The sequence below is a fragment of the Delphinapterus leucas genome, chromosome 6, assembly GCF_059928025.1.
Source record: "Delphinapterus leucas isolate spDelLeu-1000000601 "Yukka" chromosome 6, BTC_Dleu_Yukka2, whole genome shotgun sequence".
NCBI classification, from domain to species: domain Eukaryota; kingdom Metazoa; phylum Chordata; class Mammalia; order Artiodactyla; family Monodontidae; genus Delphinapterus; species Delphinapterus leucas.
The window spans coordinates 78,666,379-78,690,197 of NC_143134.1; the positions used below are offsets into that span (position 1 = coordinate 78,666,379).

General features: G+C 35.3%; 1 protein-coding gene across 2 annotated transcripts; it reads left to right on the forward strand.

The window, feature by feature from the left end:
• ANXA1 (annexin A1) lies at positions 1 to 23,186 on the forward strand. 2 transcript variants are annotated; one of them, XM_022573501.2, is made up of 13 exons: positions 1 to 113; positions 6,774 to 6,850; positions 6,945 to 7,053; positions 7,604 to 7,698; positions 8,542 to 8,655; positions 9,071 to 9,161; positions 10,750 to 10,829; positions 11,021 to 11,077; positions 12,630 to 12,723; positions 13,590 to 13,685; positions 14,818 to 14,876; positions 16,284 to 16,406; positions 17,436 to 17,785. In XM_022573501.2, the coding sequence occupies exons 2-13, from the start codon at positions 6,785 to 6,787 to the stop codon at positions 17,490 to 17,492; spliced, it is 1,041 nt and encodes a 346-aa protein (XP_022429209.1). In that variant the 5' UTR covers positions 1 to 113; positions 6,774 to 6,784; the 3' UTR covers positions 17,493 to 17,785. The 2 variants fall into 2 exon arrangements, with proteins under 2 accessions (XP_022429209.1, XP_022429210.1); XM_022573502.3 differs by lacking the exons at positions 1 to 113; positions 17,436 to 17,785 and adding an exon at positions 22,834 to 23,186.
• The last annotated feature ends 633 nt before the right edge of the window (positions 23,187 to 23,819 follow it).

The following is a 23,819-nucleotide window of genomic DNA, read 5'->3' on the forward strand; positions in this document are numbered from 1 at the left end:
TGTGGTCTCCTTTCAAATTCTATAAAATCAGAAGCCCAAGGTTCCACTTCCAGCGTGAGCCGTTCAGAGAAGAATCTCCCTTTAGGTCTTTGGACGGAGGCAAAAAAAAAAAGGTAAGTCTTGGTTTTACATTTAGGTAGTTTTGGCTGTTTTGAAAACTTTTCCCATTACAGTGTTTAATGTTACTTCTGTGTGATTTATGGCTAGCTGCACTTACACCTTTGATAAATCTTTATGTAAAATTACACTGGCTATTTATATTTTAGGAATCAGAAATTGTAAATTAGTTTTATTTGTACTTAGTTAAGAAATACAATTTTAAAAACAAGGAAACTTTGCTTAATACTGGCTTATTGTACTGTTGGTGAGTTACCATGGAAAAGAAGGAAAGAATGTGTTTTTTCCTACAAGTTATGAGTCTCCAAGAGCTGTGTATGCTTTACATGGAAATCATGAAGGATGCTGGTGTCTGTGGGGAGCCAGGCCAGAAGAACCCAGACATAGGTTTCAGGGATCTATCTCAAAATAGCAGAACTTAAATAATTTATTTTTTCTTTTGTAAAACAAAACAAAGCAAAACAAAAAAATAGATTCAGACCTCATAGTGGCAATTATGGCTTTTGTAATTAACATTTTGAAATTAATGTTATGTTCACTCATGCGGTGTAAGTAAATTAGAGGATCCACTTATTAATCATTTCATTTAGAGAGGGTGTGGCCACATTCTTTCTCCTGTAGTCTCTGTGTTTTAGAGAGGCTTTTCAAGTGCTGATTTGAAAACCTAAGGGGAAAGGAAGTATTTCCTCCTGGGTGGTGTCAGATAAGTTATCTCTTGCGAATGCCTGTACGGCCCTCTAAAAATATTCCACTTAGTAGCATCTTGATTGCTGAATGAGCTAATGGCCATAAAACTTAGAAAAGCAAAAAGCATATCTAAAGTAGAGTTTTTACTGGTGTTGGATATATGTGCAAAAGTGAGAGATTTTGAATCCTAACCATATATTTGGCTATTGTTTATTACAAATGTTCCTTCAAGAATTTTTTCTTAGCTCATTCCGAATATTAAGTTAAATGACGTAACATATGATTTTTAGTGCTAGTTAATCAAAAAAGGTGTGCTTTTTCTTGCCTTGTTTGTGTCTAAAATTATGTATGGACCTTGAAAAAGTAATATTCTCCCCTGCTTGCAGGAATGTATTTTGGTAGGCACATTGCAAAACGATTCAAATGTGGTCACATGCTGGTTTCATAATTTCCAAATGGCCTTTTCTCCAGAAGTTATGTTAACCACCCTGTAGCCCCAGGCTCAACCACATCTGGCAGATATCTGACATTTGATGGATGTTGACAAAACTGTTAATAATAATATTATTAAGAAACCAGCTAGAGTTTCATGGTTATTAAATACTTTTTCAGTCAAATGGTCTGCAAAGATTGGTTTCTACTGATGTTAGCTTGCTGAGCTGGTTTTTAATCCTCTCTAGACCCATTGATTGATGACATATTTAAAGCCATGGACGTATTATTTTTCAGTGATAAACCAAAAGCCGTTTTTTCAGTAAATGATTTCCTCTTTCCTTAAAATGGGAGAGATTTTTATCAGAAAGATCAGAACAGATACAATTTATATAATACCTTCATTCATTATGCTAATTTTCTCCACCTCCATCTGCTTGAGGTGAAATTTAAGACTGGCACTTCAGAGCTATAATGAATCTTAGCTACTGTGTATTTCAACACTCTTATTTTTATAAATGGAGGCCCTCTCCCCCACTGCCAAGAAGTTAAATGTTTTCTTGAGGGCAAACAGCCAGCTAAAGAGAGTCAAAGTAGGGCTCAGAGCTTCTCAGTTCTTATTTTTACATCCTATAGTTGTGGATAGAAAATATTTGTTAAATTAGTATAGATATTTTTCCTGAATAATTAGCACTGATAAAATATTTGTTCATTCAATAATGTTTATTAGCATACTAAGTACAAAGCATTCTGCCAGGGATTAGAGGTTCATAATGAATGGTAGGTTATCACTGCCCCCATGGAATGCTGCTATAAATATAGATAAGTAAATAGAAAGTGATAATGCAGAACAATAGGGACACGTGTAGGAGTAAAGGCAGGATGCTTCGGGAGCACACAGAAGGTCGGTCACTCACCTCAGTGCTGGACCAAGGAAAGCCTCTTGGAGGATATCATGAGGTGTAGGCTGAGTCCTCACCAAGAAGCATCATTTAGGCAAAGGGAATTGGACATGGAGGATGAAACAGCATTCCAGGCAAAGGGAACACCTTACTCAAAAGTCTAGAAGCAAAACATTCATGAGACTACCTTTCATAAAGTGGCTCTTCGTAAGTCATGCCGTTGTACAGATTAATTGCGTTTTCTCAAACGAGTAGGTGTGGGAACGACTTGTGAAATATATATTCGAGGGAAAAAACTATGCACAGGCCAAAGTGTTGAAGAATAAACTCCCTCGGGCCGGGGTGAAACCTGCCACAGTCTCCATGGGTTAACTGTGAATGAATTTGATTCTTAAGTGTAAGCTATTAAAAATAACATTGATCTTGTCATCATCTTTTTGGTCACTAGTTTAAAAGCATATACAATATTTTGGAATCAGAAGGCATGGATTTATGTATGCCTTGATGCTTGCCACTAGTATCTAGAAAACTGCCACAAGAAATTACACTTTGTTTACCCAGGTAGAAAATGGGAATAATGATGCTGTCCTCTGCAAGGATCAAATTTCTGCTGCTGTCTTTGCAGAACTCTGATCTTTCCCACTTGTCTCGAGGAAGGCATGATAGACCACAAAACTCAGTTTCCTCTGTCAGAAATTCTGGAAGTAGCCTTTCATGAAGCTGACAGAGATAGAAATTGTGGTTTTTAAAGTTATTAAAAACTGTTCTTCTGTAATAATTTCAAACCTTCAGAAGAGTTGCAAGAATACTGCACAGAATCACCATATACTTATTACCCAGGTTCCCCAAGTGTTAACCTTTCACCACATTTGCTTTCTCATTAATTCTTCCTTTTTCCCCTTCCACCCTCTATGTAGTTTTTCTTTTCTGTATCCTTTGAAAGAACACTGCAGATATGATATCCCCATGTCTCTAGATACTTCAACCATAGTGCAGTTTAAAAAAATCAGGAAATTATCTTTCATACAATAAGCCATAGTTTTCTCAAACTGTCCAGTTGGTACAATTGCTAATGTACCATTTCTGGAATACCTTTCTCTTACATTTAGTAAGCATGGCTCCCTCTCTGTCTAGCATCTTTTTATGCATATTTACCTTCTTTACTTTATTGCTGAATGAGAGGAAGAGAGCTCTTCCTCTCATTTTATGGACACATACAAAAAAATGTTAATCCCTAAAAAGTTACACATTTTTTCATAGATAAATGAGATTGGTAGGCAGTGCATGTTCACAGATGATTAATTAGAAGAATTCTGGAATATTATTAATTTCCATATAGGTCAGCCTATGTATAAATGGTCAATTTCATCTTCAAATTCGATGATGTTAAAGACTGAGATAAACTTGGTTTCAGAGCTCATTGGTAGCCAGATTAAATATATATTGAGCCAAGGAAAATTAATAAAATAAGCTCTTAAGTACCTAGTACATGTTCTAAACATTGCAACTTAAAAGAAAGATGGAAAAAATAAAACCTGTTGTGAACTCAGAGGGTTATTAAATTCTTTTTTTACTGTACAATTCTACTTCATAGACTAGATCATTCTCTGAATAGTAAAAATATATGACAAATATTTGTATAGCATGTGGCAATCTATAAAACATGTTTGCATGTTTGTGATTTATTTATAGTTAAGAAATCTTACCTTCAAATTACTGAATGGGTTTAATCAAGTACAAAATGCTGGTTTTCATACAGAGGTTAGGTATTGAACACACAGAATGGTTTAGCAATACAATCTGAGCAAAATATTTTTGCTGTGGTATTTGTAAGGTGTGTTGCAACTATTCAAGTTTCTGTTAAAACATGTAGCTGCGTTTGAGCACTTAACTAGCAGTACATGATCGAAACTACTTCCTTGAGGGTTTGTACATCCTGCCACAATCCTTGTGTCTTTAAGCTTTGCTGAGAGCTAGTGGATCTTGTTTGGCTGAATTGAGATTCCGTTTTCCTCTAATTGCTTTCCTGAGAAGGTTCTATTCAGGTTGCTTGACCATATTCCAGATCATACCTTCAGGCCATCCAAATGGTTTCAGACTAAAATCGAGGAACACAGAGGATATGTCACAAAGCTGTCTCCTCTATGGATACTCTTGTGTCAAACAAATTATTCAACCCCTTTGTTTTTGTTATTTTGTATCAAGTAATTAATAGAGCAATATCATTTTCTAGGCTTTCTCAAGTTTTTTTTTTTTTTAAGAAACTGATGCATTATGTAAGCATTTTTAATTTTTTTTTTTGCGGTACGCGGGCCTCTCACCGCCGCGGCCTCTGCCGCCGCGGAGCACAGGCTCCGGACACGCAGGCTCAGCGGCCACGGCCCACAGGCCCAGCCGCTCCGCGGCACGCGGGATCCTCCCAGACCGGGGCGCGAACCCGCGTCCCCTGCATCGGCAGGCGGACCCCCAACCACTGCGCCACCAGGGAAGCCCTATGTAAGCATTTTTAAGTGAAAAAATTGTGAAGTAAAGTTTCCATAAAATTTATTTTGAAGTTGTGAGGCTCATTTTTTAAATTACTTTTGACAAGATCCTTAATCTCTTCTTTGATCTCTTTTGAAGTTTTTATTTTCTAATTGAAAAGAGTGGAAATACTGGAACACATATTTCTATAATTGAGGGAAAAGTACTTTGCTAAGTGACCGATCATATCACTCATTTTGAGGATTCTACTTCATAAAGGGCATGGATGAGATGATAAAAAATGGACATTTTAAATACCTGAAACCTTGCCAGAAATTGCAAGAGGTTTTGGATATGCCAATTAAGCAAAAGGAAAATGACACTCTATGTGCCAACAGCAGTTGCGCCAGATTATAGTATAATAGGAACTAAAACCTTGTGCAAAATTGTACACCATGACTTTACCTCAGGAAATAACTTTAAATTTATCAGTTGCTTGAGGGGAAGAGATTAAGTGAGTGCACAATATATTGGTTCTTCTCACAGATGACACAACAGTAATTTGAACAATCCCCATGATAATTAAGTGGAGATAGTTTCTGCTTTGGATATTAATTCTCTCACGTATTTAATCTCATTACTTGCAACTACAGCCATTTTTCAGCAGGTGTGGACTGAAACACTTTGCCTGAACATGCCATTAAGGAATCAGGTTATGGGTTTTACTCCTCATGAGTCATTTAGCTTCATAGCAAGAATTTAAAACTGCTAAGATTATCCTTCCAACCTCCTTCAGATGTACTCATGATAGCTGTCTCCAGAGAAATAAACAAAAGGGTATGGAGAGATAGATCAGTGTAGACCTGGAGCTTGAGCTCCTAAAAAAAAAATCCCTAGACAAAAAGTGTCATTGATGGCTTCTTTTGTAGATAACTCAGAGAATGCATTAATTTTTAACGTACTTCAGGTTTTAAAAATATACATGTTTTATTAAATAAAAATATTGCTGAACCACGACAGCAAGTCAGGCAATTTTCTTTAAGATAGAGTTTTCCAAAAGAGGGCATGCATGGTGCAATTTCACTCTAATGAATCCTGTTAGAGCAAGGCATCTGCTATAAAATAATCCTTTTCTGGGTTTTTTATGTTGGGTAAAAAAAACACATGTAGGACTAGTATTTAGACAGCTCAAATAGGAAGAAATGTGAATGTAGTGATTACTCCAGGTACTGAAATAATTTTATACCACGGAATGGAAAAGAAAACTGAATTATTTCGGGGAGAAATATCACCTGACTATCTTTCTATAGAGTTTTGAGTCTGAATCCACTCCCGCAGATTACTCATAGATTATTTTACCTTATAAATGTCAGTATTATGCTCCTTCTCTACCCATTACTCTTGTTCAAGTCCTCATTAATCCTACATAGATTCTCCCACAACTTACTAAATGGTCTCTAATCTTCCCTCTTGCACATCTCCTAGCCATTCTCTAGGATACAGGATGACCTTTCTGAAATATAACTTTCTCTTTAAAAAATCCATTAATGTTTATCCAAACCTTTGGAAATATATTTAAACTTTTAAATTTGGGCTTCTGTTAACTTTTCTTGCTCTAGTAAACTTCTTTCAACTTCCCGAATGTGACAAGTTTCTCTCTGTTTTGTTCTCTTTAACTTTTCCGCTAATCTCAACTATTCTCAAGAGAGGCTCCGGTCACCAAGAACTTCCTCTAAGAATTGTTCTTAGCTTTTGAATTTTCTTAGGGAGAGCACACACTGGCTTCAAGTTCTTTGAGCCAAGGGATATTTCAATGTTTTTGTACCCTCAGTGCTTGGCATACAGTGGGTGGTCTGTAAATTTAGAGCAGTGAAGTGAAACACCAGCTCCTCTCTTCAGCCTATATGCTTACTTATAGAAGCCATCTGATCCCCAAAGTGAGTTCTGAATATGCTGAGGAAGAGCTACGTTTCTGAGGCTATGGGTTTCTGTTCAAGGGTAGTAGACTCTTTTAAAAAAAAACCCAAATCTAGCATTTTATGATGCTCCAAAGAATAATCCTGGAAAGTAAAGTCAAGGCTGCTCTATGTCTTGTGTATGTAAAGGGGTGGAGTGGTGTGTATATGTGGTGGGTTTGTAGTTTGTAAACGCATCGACCTGTTTTCTTTTCAGATCCTTCAAAAATGGCAATGGTAAATGAATTTCTCAAGCAGGCCTGGTTTATTGACAATGAAGAGCAGGAATACATTGTAAGTCAAGTGACAATAAAAGAACTTAGTTAAATATTAAAATAGAAACTAATGTAAGTGAATGGACAGTAATTTATTTCTCTCTCATCCACAGAAAACTGTGAAAGGATCCAAAGGTGGTCCTGGGTCATCAGTGAGCCCCTGCCCTAGCTTTAATCCATCCTCAGATGTTGAGGCCTTGCATAAAGCAATCACAGCTAAAGGTAATTCTGTCTCCCTAAAACAGTCCCCTCCTAGACATTTCAGAATGGCTACTAAAAAACAGACCTGTGCAATTTAAAGAGTCTTTTGTTTTGAAGATAAAAAGATTTCCTTGTCAATGAAGATATATTTCCTTTCTCAGCACTTGGGAAATTTTGGTCAAATCGGTAGAATATCTACTTCTACAACAGATATGCTCACAAAGCTCATTTCTAACAGGCTCAATGCTGAAGTCAACACCTCTGCTCACATTTAGGGTTTAATCTAGGAAACAAACACTGCAACACTGAGGGCCAGGAACAATTTCTTCCTCCTCTCTCATTCAAGTGAATGGAATGTCATCCCAAGTGCTTCCATTTGATATGCAGTATCGCATCCATATCCCAGTCTGGTAAAATTTGTACTTCTTAGTTTTGTTAAGAACTCCCTTTGAAAAAAAAAAAAAAAAAAAAAAGAACTCCCTTTGAAGCATCTTGGTAATGAACCATTTTATGTCGGTTGTTGATGATGAAGAAAATTGATTTTAGAAGTCTAGGGGCCCTTTATTTCCAGGTGTGGATGAAGCAACCATCATTGAAATTCTGACTAAGAGAAACAATGCCCAGCGTCAGCAGATCAAAGCAGCCTATCTCCAGGAAAAAGGAAAGGTAGGTTGGAGTGGTTAATTGAGATAATTAATTTCAGTCATATTTATGTTTAAGTATAGATTTTGAAGCACAGTTGCCTAGTTCTGTCAGTCTCTAACCACGGTTTTTCCATTACAACTAAGATTACTGTATTTATCCTCTTGGTTGCAATGTAATCAATTCTAGCAAATTTCCTGGTTTTATATATTGTTTTGTCATCTTGATTCTTTGCACATGTCATGTGGTGTTCTGTATTGGAGACAAGCCTTTAACTTGAACGTAACAGACATCACGATTACTACTGGCAATAAGAAATAGGTTCTGATTGAAATGTGTCTTCTGCCAAAACTTAAACTGAACTGTTTAATGTCTGAATGTAAAGTTTATACATATAATTCTATTTTAAAAGTAAGCTTTATATTTTTATACAAAAAATGGGCAATTTTTTAAGGAGTGCAGTTAGAAAACTATTTGATGTCTGATTATAGTGCTTATTTGAACAGTGCAAATCCCAATGGTTGGAAAAGGTATTAATACATTATTTTTAAAGTATTCTTACTACTGTTTCTGTTAATACACAACCCCTATCTTTTGAGCTTTGTGATTTCTTCCCTGTATAAAGGATTGAGAACCCTGTCCTTTAAAAAATTATCAATGAATTCAGTAAATTTCATTCTAATCACTCTAGATCTAAAAGACTAAGATATTAAATATCAAGTACCCTTTTCTATGTAAAGGGAAGGAGCTCTAAAAAATGGTTGGGTTTAGGACTCAGTAAGACTATCTAAAGATCAGGTAACACCACATTACTGTTATCACCCTGCATGTTATTTACTAGAAGGTTATAACTTCTCCTTGTTATAGCCCCTGGATGAAGCTCTGAAGAAAGCCCTCACAGGTTACCTTGAGACAGTTGCTTTGGCTCTGTTGAAAACTCCAGCCCAGTTTGATGCTGATGAGCTCCGTGCTGCCATGCGGGTAAATCATCTAATTTAAGCAAAACTCCTTTCCTCAAGAGAATGTCTAATCCACTGATGCCTCTTACTGTATTCTCAACAACTAGTATAGGGCCATCAATCAGTGGTTATAAAATGAATAAATAAATAAATGTTGGTGTTAACAACTATGTTATTTCCACTATCTTCATGATGTTATTGTATATCATAGATCTCTCTTTTTACGTATTTGCCCAAAATATTTGCTTTAAACCCATTTTGTTTTTAGAGCACTATAATAGATAGACCTTATTGTAATTATTAAATATTGTGGATATTTACTAAACACTGTGAGAAATTTACTAAATGTCAGATTTGAACAAATTTGGGGATACAAAAACTAGTTGATATTCTTGAATGAAGATTTTTCTACATTTTATTCTTCTTTTTCAATTCAGGGCCCTGGAACTGATGAAGACACTCTGAATGAAATTCTGGCATCAAGAACTAACAGAGAAATCAAAGAAATTAACAGAGTCTATAAAGAAGGTAAGTTTTAATGTCCAAGAACCCAAGTGCCTTAGTCGGAAAGGAAATCTGATATACTTCAAAAAAAAATTGAGTGTGGATGTTAATTATGGGGACTTTGGAAACTACATATTGACATATTTCTTCATTGTTTACCACATGTCTACCACACGCACATACTGTTACCAGACACATTAGAGCTGCTGGGGTTCAGATAAGGGACACAATTGTCTCAGCCCTCATCAAGTTTGCACTTTAATAAAAAATGTCCCTTTGGGACAAATGGCCACATATTATTGCAGTGGAAAACTCAGTTCAAAGAACTGAATTTAAAGAATTTCCTAAAAACATTTCTTATCTTTCTGAGGTTTATTTCATAAAAATGTCCCGTTGTCTTCCATTTTGAAAAGGTAACAACAAAACACCCCAAACATTTGTCCTTGAAAAAGTACAGAGCTTGGTGCTTATAATTCTCTGATGGAAACTAACTTTACCATTATGAGCATAAATGACTCACTTACTTTCAACGTCCAGATAGATCCATGGGGATGAAAGACCAGCAGTGGCTCATGTTATCTATTCAGTGAAACATCTCATTTCAGTGGCATGCGCTACACTATAAAGGGTATCTGCAAGTGGGTCCTGGGCAGTGCTGGGCCTTTACTATTTTCCTTTTCTAGTTTCCTAAGTCCCCAGCTTTTTTTGTTTTCCCAGCTTAATATGTAGCACCACGGAGGATATTTCTGCTTGATTTTAATACCAAACATAGAGAATACAATAACCCTTGTGTATTATTTTCACAGCAATCTAATAAAGGAACCAGAATAAGGAAGCATTTAACCTCATTTTCTGCAATTCATATCTCAGTATCAATATTTATCTTAAATCCATTTATCAGTGAAAACCATCAAGAGGGGCATTATTATTAGTTTTTTTCTTTGATAAAACATAGTTTACAAAGGTAAATATCCATAAATTATTCCCAATGTATAGTTCAATGACAGCTTATTAAATTGTTCTGTCTTCTAGTGAATTATAAATTCAGTTAATTTTTTGCCAATACGGCATAATTTTGCAAGTTAAGTATGGGTGTTTAACAAAGAAAAGTTTTACATCTATATCTAAGGTAGACGGGTATACATACACATATACATGCATAACTAAAATATATTACGTATAAGATATTTATCATTTTTTAAGTAAATAAATACTCTGTGTTCAAGCAAGTTCCTCTGGTTTATTCTTTTAAATAACTGTTCTATTCATCTCATTGCTTAAATTCTGGTATGTTTTATTTCAGAATTGGTTATTTAATAATGTACACCTATGCAATTTATTCTCGTTAGCAAAAGCTTTAGGGCTATAGCTTTTCACAGTATTATCCAAATTGTTTTAGTTGCCTTATAGGCAATAAATTTGATGATCAAAAATTTTGCTTGCTCTGATTCCTCTATTTTTATTTAAAAATGATAATATTTGAAATGTGTCCCATAAGTCATTGAACACTTGGCATTGCAAATTGTGAGCCAATATAGAGATGTCAGGTATTATTATTATCACCATTACTTATCACTAGTTTAATACAAAATATACTTTTCTTATTTCTCAGAACTGAAGAGAGATCTGGCTAAAGACATCACCTCAGACACATCTGGAGATTATCGGAAGGTGTTGCTTTCTCTTGCTAAGGTATAACTCAGATAGTTCAGGAAGTGCCTCTTCTTTTATGAAAAGTAAAATCTTAGATTTCGTCTCTCTAGAAATGAGCAATTCATTCCTTTTCCCGCAAAGAATATTACTCATCTGATTTTAAGGGAATTAAGTAAGTCATGTGATTACATGCTAGAAAACCACTTACAAAAGAATGGGATATTTTTCAGGGTGAACGATGTGAGGATCTTGCCATGAATGATGACTTGGCTGATACGGATGCCAGGGTAAGCAAGTACACACAAATACTCCTAGAATCCACTTTCCTTCTTCAAATAGGTCCTACCTGAGGTGAGGTACCACGTGAAAGCAAATCTGAAATCCTCCAAAAGGACAATAGTACCTAATGTCCATTCCTTGAATGATGCCTACCTTCCTGCTTTCAAGCGGTCAAAGAGAGGAAATGTGGTCCTTATGTTTTCAGTAGATTGCACTATTCATGAAGCTGGAGAGGAATGAGAGAGAACAATGAGAATTTGATTTGTTATTCCCAAGAATTGTTTTGTTGAGAAAACAGAATTTTTATTTTACCAGGTATAAGAAAGTAAAGTGGAAAGAATAAGCACATCTAATATTCTTTTAACAGTGAACATTGGTTTAGAGGTGTAAGTTTATATTGTAAAAGTATTATTGTAATGACATTAAAATTATAAAAATTATAACATTTATATGCTTTCAAGCATATTGTTATATATAGTTTCAGCGAGGTTGCTTTTTATTTATACATCAATCCATTGGCAACATTAGAAAAACTGTGTTATTTTAGGGCCTGGAACTTTTGTTAAAAAAAAAAAAGACAGCTATTATTTACATATGCCTTCCTCATGGGATAGTATTCTCTACAACTTCATCACAGTGAATTAGTAAGAATGGAAACTTATTTGATCACCTCCACTCACTGTACCAGTACATTATCCTGCACATAATAAGCATTTATTAACTTTTGTTGAATGAATGCATATATATCAGATGTTTGCTCGGAAAGTCCAGAATAACTTCTTATGCCCGTTGGAAATTTGACCATTTTAATAGAAATTGTGCAGTCATACCAAAGAACCAAAGTTAGCATTTGAATAGTTGCCCATAGTAAGAAATTACTCTTATTTGCTTGTGATATTTCTGAATCTGCTTTCCATTTTAAGGCTATCAGGGCTCTTAGATGTATATTTATGGCAGCTACATGGATTAGTGTGACCCAGGAAGAGGATGGTAATTAACATTTCAAAGTTAATAGAGCATGTTTGTGACAATAAGGCAGGGATTATCTTTTTCATTTGCAAAAGAGGAAAATCTGTAGTTTAATAAGGTGAAACTATTTATCTAAGATTGCAGAGCTATTAAGTGGCACAGTCAGAACTTGAGTACAGAAATTCTAACATCAAAATTCAAGATCTAGGTAATGGTTGAATTATTGACTTACCAGTACCATTTGCTGAAAACTACTTTGAACAATTAAAAGTAAAATTAAAAATTAGACAGTCCCTTGGAGTTGCCTTGATACAGAGTGCAATCTTAAAGCAATTTTATTTAACAAACATTTATTCTGCAAACATATATTCAGTCTCTAGGGTTCGCAAGGCACCTTGAGAGCTACTGTGGAAAATACTTGACAAAATAGGGTTCCCATCTTTAAGGAACTTAAAATTTTAGCATTGCCTACTCTGATTGTACTGGACACAAAACAGCTGCTGCCTCCAAAATCTCTGAAGAGATCTAACATTCTTGTGCAGACAGCAAGTTAACAGATAGCCAAGTGTTTATTTCTGTGTTTCTTGACAGGCCTTATATGAAGCAGGAGAAAAAAGAAAAGGGACAGATGTTAATGTGTTCACCACCATTCTTACCACCAGAAGCCCTTCCCACCTTCGCAGAGGTAAGAATAAAACAAATGTTTCCTGCGATTGTTTATAGAAAATGCAGGGGTTTTTTAGGACAAATAAGAGAAAGAAAAGAGAGAAATCTTAATCGTTGTCAATCTGATACCAAATGGATGCAGTGTTCCTGACCCCTTCTTGCTATCTGTGCATTTGTCCAGCTTTGTACCACCACCATTTTATAGTATTTGAAACACATTTTATGACTTTGGCATGTAGAACATTAGTTGGTTATTTTTACTATTTCCTTACCCTAAAATATTTGGAATAGGTCTGACAACATATACACATACAACAGAACAAATGAAAGTACAATGAAGAAAAACAAAAAAAACTCATGGTTGAGTGAAGAAAAGAGTATCTAGATGCTGCAGAAACAAAAACCAGAAAAAGAGTTCTTGCCTTTGATCACAGGATTTACCTCTTGACTTCTGGAAGTCAAGGCAAAGGGAAGGTCATAACGATTACCTAAAGTTTATTATTTTTATAACAGCACTCCGATTTCTAATGTTAAAATTAAGAGAAATCTACTACACAGATCTTTATATAAGGAAAGATCCATTTGTTATGGCACTTGTCTCTGATGTAGTGTTATGGATGTCAATCACATGCCACTTCTAATAAATGTCAACATTTGCAAAAATTTCCCCCAAATATACAGAAGCACCAAAATAGCCATGGAATTTACATTCCTCAGAGAAGATGAAGTATCCAAAATATGCTCTGTTGAATAATTAGCTTTAAAATGTGTTATTTGAAGTTCAGTCCTCCTAAGGAATACTTTGACTCAGTTGCCCTGATTTTGCTCAAGTTTGCTAAAGAATAGGATGTTTTGTACATCTCTTAGTTTAAATTTAATATTCAGTGTTTCAGAAGTACTCCAAGTACAGTAAGCATGACATGAACAAAGTTCTGGACCTGGAGTTGAAAGGTGACATCGAGAAATGCCTCACAGTTATTGGTATGTAGTCCTGGAGGGGGAAGAGTTTTCTAACTTGAAATTGCATTGTCAATGCTGTCCCATAATTTACAAAATAAAATATAACAAAACAAAACAAAAACTCAGATGAAATTTATATTTCAAATAGAGGCAACATGTAAGATAACGGCAATAAATATTTAGCTAATGTTACACAATGGCCTTGTTAGTAGTAACAGATATTATTTCCTTTTTTAGGAAGATGGGCAGGTGGACAGTACTTACTGAGCACCTTACTTATACTACCATGCAATACACCAGGCTGGGCATGGCACAAAGGAAATTCAAAATGGTCATTAAGAGCATAGGATTTGGAATTAAATAAATGCAGATCCACATTCTGGTCTGTCACTTGCTAACTGAGTAATCTTGGGCAAGTCCAAAGGATTTGATTCAGTAGGTCCCTGGTGGCTTCTGAAAAGGTCTTCAGAAGAAAAGGATTTTAAAGGCTTCCCATTTTATTCAGATGACCAGTCAAGGTTTGGAAACCTGCATTTTAAAGCAGTGCTTCTCAAACATTAATGTGCATATGAATCCCTTGGGAAGATTGTTAAAATGCAGATTCTAATTCAGTAGGTCTGGGGTGGGGCCTGGATTCTGCATTTCTAACAAGCTCTTAGTTGATGCCAATTCTTTTGGTCCATAGACCACACTTTGAGTATCAAGGTAGAGAATCATACCAACTGACACATCTGTTAGTATTTTATAATATTTGGCAGCTGCCTTATATTTTAAGACTGTCTTGTTCCACTTAAAATTTTTTTCTTATTACAACATGCAGAACCATTTCTTCCATGCCAGCATGACCTTTAACACCTACTAGCTTCCCTGTTTCCATGAAGAGTATACTCAGGATAGCATGAAATACTGAAGTTGCTAATGGGTAGATTTAAGATAATAGGAAAAAAGTGATGTTGTCAGAGGACAGAATATTCAAAGTCACCATCTAGAAAATAGCTTCTTATAAGCCAAAAATCCCATATTGGTAGGAGGGGTAAGGAACAGGGATGGAGAATAGAATCTTGCTTGCAAAACTCTGTATTCTTGTTTCTGTCACATGCATCTTTCTTTTTTTGGTGGTAAATATGTCAACTAAAATATACCTCTCTTGCAGTGAAGTGTGCCACAAGCAAATCAATGTTCTTTGCTGAGAAGCTTCATCAGGCCATGAAGGTAACTTTCAACATATGTGATTTGCTTAGGGAAAAAAAATTATGGTGCATGGAAAGAAGAACAGAAAACCTCATATTGTTTGAAAATTACACTTATTTTGAGATCTTTCCATTAAAAAGAATTACTTTTCCATCCAATGCAAGAGGTAATATACTTCCTTATTAGAATAAAATTCTCTGTTAGATTTGTTATGTTCTTTTATAGGTAAGATAGTAAGGTGAGCTTGAATGTAATTTGTAGATTACTCATGATTTAAATAAAACTTCAGTTGGCAGAGGAAGGGTTATATACTTCCTCATTTAATGTATGATTTTAGTAACCTACTTCTGCTAAGGTTGTAAGTTGCACAATCTCCCCCTTTCTAAGCTTCATTTATCTTTTTTATTATTCTGTCTTCCATGCCATTGCTTTATATGTCATTCTAAGATTTTTAAATTTTGTTCTAAGATCACTGAAGTGGAAGGTGTTATTAAGATGTATTTGAGATACCTTAACCACTTCACTTTATCATTTAGCATGCATCTTATTATATAGGATGTCACCTCCATGCTTGTATTGTGACAAGTTATGAAATTGTCTTTTTTTTTCCTTTGCCACTCCAAAATAAGGAAGTCTTCAGAGAGTGATCTAACTATTCAATTAATAGGAAAGAGTCCCTATGAAGTGATAGGCATTGTGCTACTAGGTATCAGTAGTAGGCAGTACAGTCCCTGACCCCATGCCTGCTGTTATCTAGTGAGGTAATTAGATGGGTAACAATGAAAACCTAGTATTGTAAAAGAGCAGAAGAGGGGCCTGTGCCCCAGACTTTGGAAATCAATGTAGCCTTGCTCTCAGCTAAACTAAGACCTGATATTTGAAAAGGAAATAGCCAGAGGAGAGCAGAAGTGGACGAGATGAAGGGATAAAGCAAGACTGGTCCAGGAGGAGGAGATATCATGTCTCTTTCGGGATAGTAAACATAATTAGAGTGATGGTGCCTGGTGGAAGAAGTTGTAGAATTAGGCAGGGCATGGTAAGCCCAGATAAAATGATTGGTTTTCATCCTAAAAGCAGCAGAAGGCCATTGAAGGGTTTTAAATAGATGAATGGGAAGATCAGATGTATAATTTAGAAAGTTTACTTCATTTGTAATTATTGAATAGTTTAGACAGAGGAAAGACTGGGTGGTAGGAGACCAATTAGGAGGTTATGAAAGCTCGTATATATGCTGCAGATTTCACAGTTTGGTTTGTGTCATTTTATTACCACTTGTGTAAAGTGTGTGTGTGTATTTTAATGTGGTGATAGTTTCTCCATAGAAACTATATAGGTGAGCAAAAGAGCTTCACATTCAAACCCATATCCTCCCTTATTAAGAGTATGCTCTGAACATGAGGGACACTTACCATCATTTGTTTTGGACAGGGTATTGGAACTCGTCATAAGACACTGATCAGGATTATGGTTTCCCGTTCTGAAATCGACATGAATGACATCAAAGCATGCTATCAGAAGTTGTATGGCATCTCTCTCTGCCAAGCCATCCTGGTATGTTGTGATTTTCATAATGCTAACCCCACAAATGACAATACTTTTGCAGCTTCTTCAAAGAGAAAGGCTGACTTATTGTATCTGTAAATTTCATATGTAAGATTAATTTGTTATATTAAGATACAGGGACTTCCCTGGCGGTCCAGTGGTTAAGACTCCGCACTTCTACTGCAGGGGGTGCGGGTTCGATCCCTGGTCAGGGAACTAAGATCCTGCATGCCATGTGGTACAGCCAAAATATAAAAATTTTAAAAAAAGATACATAATTTAAAGTAAACTGAACTATCACTGGTAAAATCTACTAGTGAGTTCTATAATGAAAGACTCTGCAAATTTTTCAATAGTCATGGAAACAGTTTCCCATACATACATTTAGCAATCAAAATATTTTAGTAGAGAGATATTATGATTTATATAATGATTTATGATCAATGAATACTGATCAGAGGATTTGAAACATTTTATTCTAACTTTTTCCTTAATTTTGTCATATGTGAAATATATAAAATACATGTTCAAGTTAAGAAGTAAAAAAAGACAAGTCAAGGGGTTTTGAACTTAATGAAAGATAAGTGACTGTTTAAATTCAATTTGGCGTTTATATTGGATAACTAAAATCTACCAAGAAAAAGTGAGAATATCATGGGCTTATAACTTCCACTCTGGTTGAGCAAGCCAGAGGTGATACGAAATTATATTGTGTTATACTTAATTCTGTGTGGTATTTCATTCTTGGAAAATAATGGCTCTAATATATAACATGATCAATTCAGAGAAGTTTGCAATCTGAATTTTGAAAGCTATTGCTTTTCATATAATAATTAAAATATCAGTTATCTGCTATATGAATTATATTATTTAATTAAATAAGTAATATTCTTATCCAAGATCCTAGAAAATAGATGTACTGTGAAGTATGTTCTACAACTGTTAAGTCTAATACAGTAATTATTCTACAATTTAAAAATACCTTCTATTTATTATGGTTTCAGGTAGCATTAAGTATACTTTATTTTTTATCAACAGGATGAAACCAAGGGAGATTATGAAAAAATCCTGGTGTCTCTCTGTACAGGAGACTAAACATTCCTTTGATGATCTCAAGCTTTTTGATCAGAAGACTTATTAACCATATCTTTCCATTCCATATCATAGATTTAAATAGGAAAGTTTCTTCAACAGGAATATAGCCTAGTAACTCCTTCCTAAAAAGTATAGCCTATAAATCATTTTTTATTTCAACTCTATATAATAGAGATAAGTTTTTTAAAAATATATTTACTCCAAACTATAAAACCCCATAAAGAGGTTGTTCTAGTAACATTGCTTGAGAAAGATGTTTATGTCACAGAAATTAAAATGGTTTTACAGGACAATTGGTGTGTCATTGGTTCTTCTATTCTGATTTTCTTTTGAGTGTGATGCAGTTGTTTAATTTGATATCAAGGGACAGGAGCCTGAATTCTAAATTATAATCCTCTAATGAAATAGATTTTACATATTAAACAAAATAAAGTATTCACAGAGTTAGAAAATGAACTTCATACATTTTACCATCTGGGTACAGATTATTGAGAGAGTATCTTTGTATAATAATGGATTTATTGCATCAGCATTGTAACAATTGGATATTCTGCTATATTTCATGAACCAGTATAAAGATGAAATAGCAACAGCAATAAAAACTCCTCACTTTTTAAAAAATGGTAGTTGCATATTTTCTAAGAGACGATCAAACTGCTTTCCAGAGTGGCTGTACCATTTTACTTTCCCATCATAAATGTATGAGTAATCTAGTTTCTCCTCTCCACAACCTCACTAGCATTTGATATTGTCACTATTTTGTATTTTGGCATTGTTTATTTTTTATTGTTGACTTTTGAGAATTCCTTATGTATTCTACATATTAGTCCTTTGTCAAATATGTGGTTTGCAAATATTTTCTCAGTCTATAGCTTGTATTCTTATCTTCTTAATAGAGAAAGACTTTCTCAGAGGAAACATTTCAAGTTTTAATGAGATTCAATTTTTCAATTTTTCCTTTCATTGATTTTGCTGTTGGTGTCACATCTACAGACTCTTTGCCTAACCTTTGGTCCTGAAGATTTTCTCCTGTCTTTCCTAAAAGTTTTATAGTTTTCCATTTTCCATTTCAGTTTGTTATCCATTTTGAATTAATTTTTGTGTAAAGTGTGAGATCATACCTTGGTCAAAATTTTTTTTTTTTTTTTTTTGCTTATGACTATCCAGTTGCTCTCATACCATTTGTTGAAAAGGTAGTTTTTCTTCCATTAAATTGCTTTTGCACATTCGTAAAAAAAAAAAAAAATCAGTTATTTTCCTCTCAGAGTATTCTTACCACATAGGTGGTAATTTAATTTATCCATTCCCAAAAGAATTGAGTTGGGTATTTGAATTTCTGACTATTGTCACCTTCGTTCACCTGACTGTAGCTTTATTTTCCTTAATTACTGTCCTTCACTTTCCTCCATGGACACCTGTCCCACGCATCTTACGGAACAACCATGATGACTTGGCCCATAACGTATTAGCCAAACTGAGGCTGGCCATACTGAGATATGCTGCTTATTACAGCGCTGATTTTTTTAGTTCTTTTGTTATTATACATGACACCTTCCTTGTGTGCTGGATTGAGAAGGAGAAGTACCTGAGAGGGAACCTGAGGCTGGTTCATTGAGACAGGATGGATTTATCCAGGTACGTTTGTTATCACTGTTCTAAACAAGGTCAAGGTGGTACAAATATTTCTGCCGGTTAAGATTGCATACACACTCTTCCTCTTCCAAATTAATTTTAAAGAAACTGCCTCACCTAGTTATTCTTCTTTGCCTATCTTAACCATCCCTGTCCATTATCTGCTCTTTTCTGCTCTCCTCTGGAAGATGACTTCTGAACACTTTACCCTGCAGGCTCTCTTACCTTCTGACTTCTGGCTGAATTCAGCCCTTTGGGGGAGCTGGTAGAAGATGGGAGATCAGGAGGAGATATCCTTCTGCTCTCCTCCCTGATTCTACACAGATTTATTAACGTGTGTTCTTCTACAATTATAACATCTTTTGGTTGGCCAAGCTCTCAACACTTTGCTTTCTTGTCACTTGGGTCCTGGAATTCCTGCTGGTGCTGACCCTTGGGTGCTGCAACATTCCATGTTGGTTCCTTTAACCTGCTCCCACCTCTGTAAATAGTCCCTTATTTAAAACTATCACAAAACTCCCAGCTTGATGTGCCAGCCATTTCCAGCTAGGACTCTGTATGATGATACTTTCCAAAGGTGCTAGCTAGCCTAATTATTTTGTCAAAAACGACTTGAGAGGCTCCTGACTAAATTCTAGGCGCTAGAATAGGTAAGTGGATACACACTTGAAGAGTATGTAGTAAGTAGAGATATAAAAAAACATTTTAGAAGATAAAAATATATAGCTCTCTATGATCCATGAAAGAAAAAATTGATTAGACTTCATTAAAATTAAAAACTTCTGCTCTGTAAAAGATACTGTTAAGAAAATGAGAAAACAAGCCACAGACTGGGAGAAAATCTTTGAAAAAACAATATCTGATAAAAGACTGGTATCCACAACACACAAAATAACTCTTAAAACTCAACATAAGAAAACAGCCTAATTTAAAAATGAGCAAAAGATCTCAACAGGCACTTCATCAGAGAAGATACACAGATGCTAAATAAGCATATGAAAAGACACTCAACATCATATGTCATTAGTGAATGGAAAATTAAAATAATGAAATACCACTACACATTTATTTGAATGGCCAAAATCCATTCCAAGTGGAGTAACAGAAAAATCTCATTCATTGCTCATAAGAATGCAAAATAGGGCTTCCCTGGTGGCGCAGTGGTTGGGAGTCCGCCTGCCGATGCAGGGGACACGGGTTCGTGCCCCGGTCCGGGAGGATCCCACATACCGCGGAGCGACTGGGCCCGTGAGCCATGGCCGCTGAGCTTGCGCGTCCGGAGCCTGTGCTCCGCAACGGGAGAGGCCACAACAGTGAGAGGTCCGTGTACCGCAAAAAAAAAAAAAAAAAAAAAAAAAATTTCACTGTGTGGGTGGAGTTTTTCTTTTCTTCTTTCTTTTGGGCCCACCACAGGAGTCCACAGAAATTCAGGCTTAGTCCCAAGCTGAGTCATCTACCAAACAACCCATCTGGAAAGAAGTCTGTTTCGTTTTGTCTAATCTAACGGAAATAAACTTCAAGTCTCTTGCTTCTGAGTGGAAGCAATTATTGCTGTTCCATTTTCATGAAGATCGTGACCACTGGAAATTTTGTGTTGTCAGCATGCAAACCAACTATTAATTTCAAATGTCTCAACTTTTATACTTTAAATATGTTTATCCTGGTGTATCTAGCATGTATACCTTTTCTTTTAAATTCTCCATATTCAGATCTCTACTTTAGTCTTTCTAAATATATTACCATAGAAGAAAAACATCAGAAAAGCACACGTAAGACTTCTCTATATAGTCCTAGAAAAACCAAGTTTTCCATTAATTTTCAAATGAAAAGAAAGAAAAAATCCTTATTGGTTTGTCTCTAGTGGGATAAAAAAAATTAAAGTTGCATCATAATATGAAGGAGCAGAGAAAATATAACCAAGCATGGCTACATGGCAAAATGAAAATGTAAGAGTCCTTGTCAAAAATTATTAAGAATTTCAAGACACTGAGAGCAGACCATTGAACCAAATGTAGGGTCTTCTGAGCAGGGCCCTATGTGACTGCACAGGTTGTGTATCCGTGAAGCCAACCCTGAATGTAACTCTTTTATGTTGTCTAAAAATAAATCTATTCTTCTTCAAAAACCTTCATACTCAGTTTAAGGAAGAAAAAAATTAACTTTTAGTGCCATCTGGTGTGAATTTTGTTCTGATTTAATAATCTATTTTTAGATCTTCCTCTGTCTAGAAAAAAGAGCATAGTTTCTTAGTTTCTCTTCCACTTCTTCTTCCCTTGGCTACTCTCTAAGAATTTTTGGAGTGTACCATGGGGAAGGGTGTCATTGTCGAGGGAAGGATTGAGGTCTCTGGCTCAGTGTCTCCTGGCCCTTCTGTTTGCTGGTTCATATCTCTTGCCTACCTGGGGGGAATGTGACATTGGAGGTTAACTTAGGATGTGACATACTAGCCGTATGTTCCTAGAGGCACTGTCATTATTGGATTTTAAACACGATAGGGCTCAAAATTAATTTTTTCTTCCACTCTTTGGGAGCATGGGAGAAAGACCCGATTAACCAAAGACAAAATAAGAGGTTTGTACGTTTGCTCTACATGTAAGCTAGGACACATGAAATTTATGACCTAGTCATGTATGATAGTTTTTCTAAGATTTTCTTTTAAAATGTACAAGTAAATATTAATTTATGTTTGGAGTGAGTTTCGTATCTTTTTCTGAAAAAATAAAAAATCAAACCACAAAACCCCCACTTTTATATAAAATCACAAATTCGACTTCCTGTTTAAAAGAACCCTGCAGTAAAATCAGTAAAGTTTTTTTCTTTCTTTTTTTTTTTTTTATGGATACAGTTAACCCATTGTTTCCTCTTGCTTCTCTGTGTTTGGATGGATTGCATAGAAAACATATAAATGTATCCAATGGGTAAGCATTTATACTTCATGAGGCTGATTTTTGTTTATTTGTATTTTAAATCTTTCCCTTTATTGATTCTTTCCTACCTTCACTTAAAAGAGTCAAGACTCTTTTATCTTAAAACAAAATAAAAACAAAAATAGTGTCTTGTCCAGTATACGTCCCTGGCACCTGGTGCCACCATAAGCATAAGCTACCCACTCTAATTAAGTCATAGGTGACTCATTGCAGGGACTGTTTAGTGAAAAATGACATCAAAACAGAGCTGAGAGGAGACCTTTCTGATCCACTGGGCAATTCACTAAACCATCCTACTTGTGTGATCTTTCTTGGAGGTGAATCTGTCCATGTAGTTGTCAAGGCTCCCTTGATCTCTGATCAAAGGACAAAAATGGTGCTGTTTCGAGTGCAAAGGCTATATAACTAAAATGTTTTTATCATAACTCTTCACATTAAGCAAAGAAGCAAAATGATAATTATGCTTAAAGATAGCAACAAATACTATACTTTTTTATTTATTTATTTTTGTGGCCACGCCACCCGACATGCAGGATCTTGTTTCCTCAACCAGGAATTGAACCCGTGGCCCCTGCAGTGGAAGCGAGGAGTCTTAACCACTGGACCACCAGGGAAGTCTCTATACCTTTTCTAAAATAAAACGCTGGCACAAAAATTAGGAACTGTGAAATTATTTTAATTTTTTTTTCAAAAGTGCAATTAAATACAGTGAGAATTATTGTGCTTCATCCTAATATTATTTTGTATTTTTTGTATTTTCCAATTTTTCCTGAAAAATGAAGAAAATACTGGAATGAAGAATGCTGAAATACTAAATGAAGAAATTACTCGTTGGGGAATGCATGTTTTCTGACAGAAGGCACAGAATTCTGCTTTAATATTTTAGACGTGATTCTCATATAATGTAAAAAGCTTGTAAGTTTGTCTCTGGGGAGTTGTAGAGGCGTAGTTGTCATACAAACAGGCATGTCATTACTAGGTTCTGTTTTTTAATAATTTGGTTTCAATAATTCTATTGTTTTCCCGAAGATAACCCTCTTTTTAAGCACAGAGAGTATGTCAGCATACTTTTTCAGATATGTATTTGCTATTGTATTTGGCAATATAACTTTTAAATTGATTTCAAATGTGCAAATTCATAATTTATTTCAAAATTATTACTCTTGGAAGTTTTCTGCCCCAGTTTCATTCAACTTTTGATCTTTTCCGCCATCTAGTGATCAACTTTATAAACTTCCTTCCGATTGTATATACAAAGAGCTGTTAAAAAAAAAAGTAAAAGAACTAGAAAGCATGTTCTATTTCTCCACAGGATTTATAGTCTAGCCAGGAGACATAAGCTGCAGGCATGGAAAATATGGAAAATCACTTTTCAAAGAATATAAAAGAATTATCAACAGTGGGGAAAAGCTATATGTGTACTAGGGAAGCAGTAGTGATTTTATATATTACGTTTGATAATTTTATTTGAAGTAAAGGGTTAGAAAGCTAGCTTATCCATTTTCCCTAAGTCAGTTGTACATGGCACTTGATTAATGGAGTGGAAAGTTTTAAAAATCACATAAATCCTTCTTGTCCAGACTACATAGAAGAGTTCACCTGGGCGGCTGGTACTGCTGCTTCCTGCTCATTTATTCCTCAGTACTCTGCTGAAATGACCCTGGCCCACCAGCAGTGACTTTGTCAATAAATACAATAACCATTTTTAGTCCTTATTTTCCTGGGCTCCTTTGCTGCATTTGACACGCTCTTGTATGCTTTCCCCTCC

What these genes read in the sequence shown, in the direction of transcription:
- ANXA1 (XM_022573501.2), top strand. Translation starts at nt 6,785, where the DNA reads ATGGCAATGGTAAATGAATTTCTCAAGCAGGCCTGGTTTATTGACAAT. An exon ending in TAACAGAGTCTATAAAGAAG is followed by an intron (nt 9,162 to 10,749) that starts GTAAGTTTTAAT and finishes CTTATTTCTCAG; the next exon opens with AACTGAAGAGAGATCTGGCT. An exon ending in AGCTTCATCAGGCCATGAAG is followed by an intron (nt 14,877 to 16,283) that starts GTAACTTTCAAC and finishes TGTTTTGGACAG; the next exon opens with GGTATTGGAACTCGTCATAA.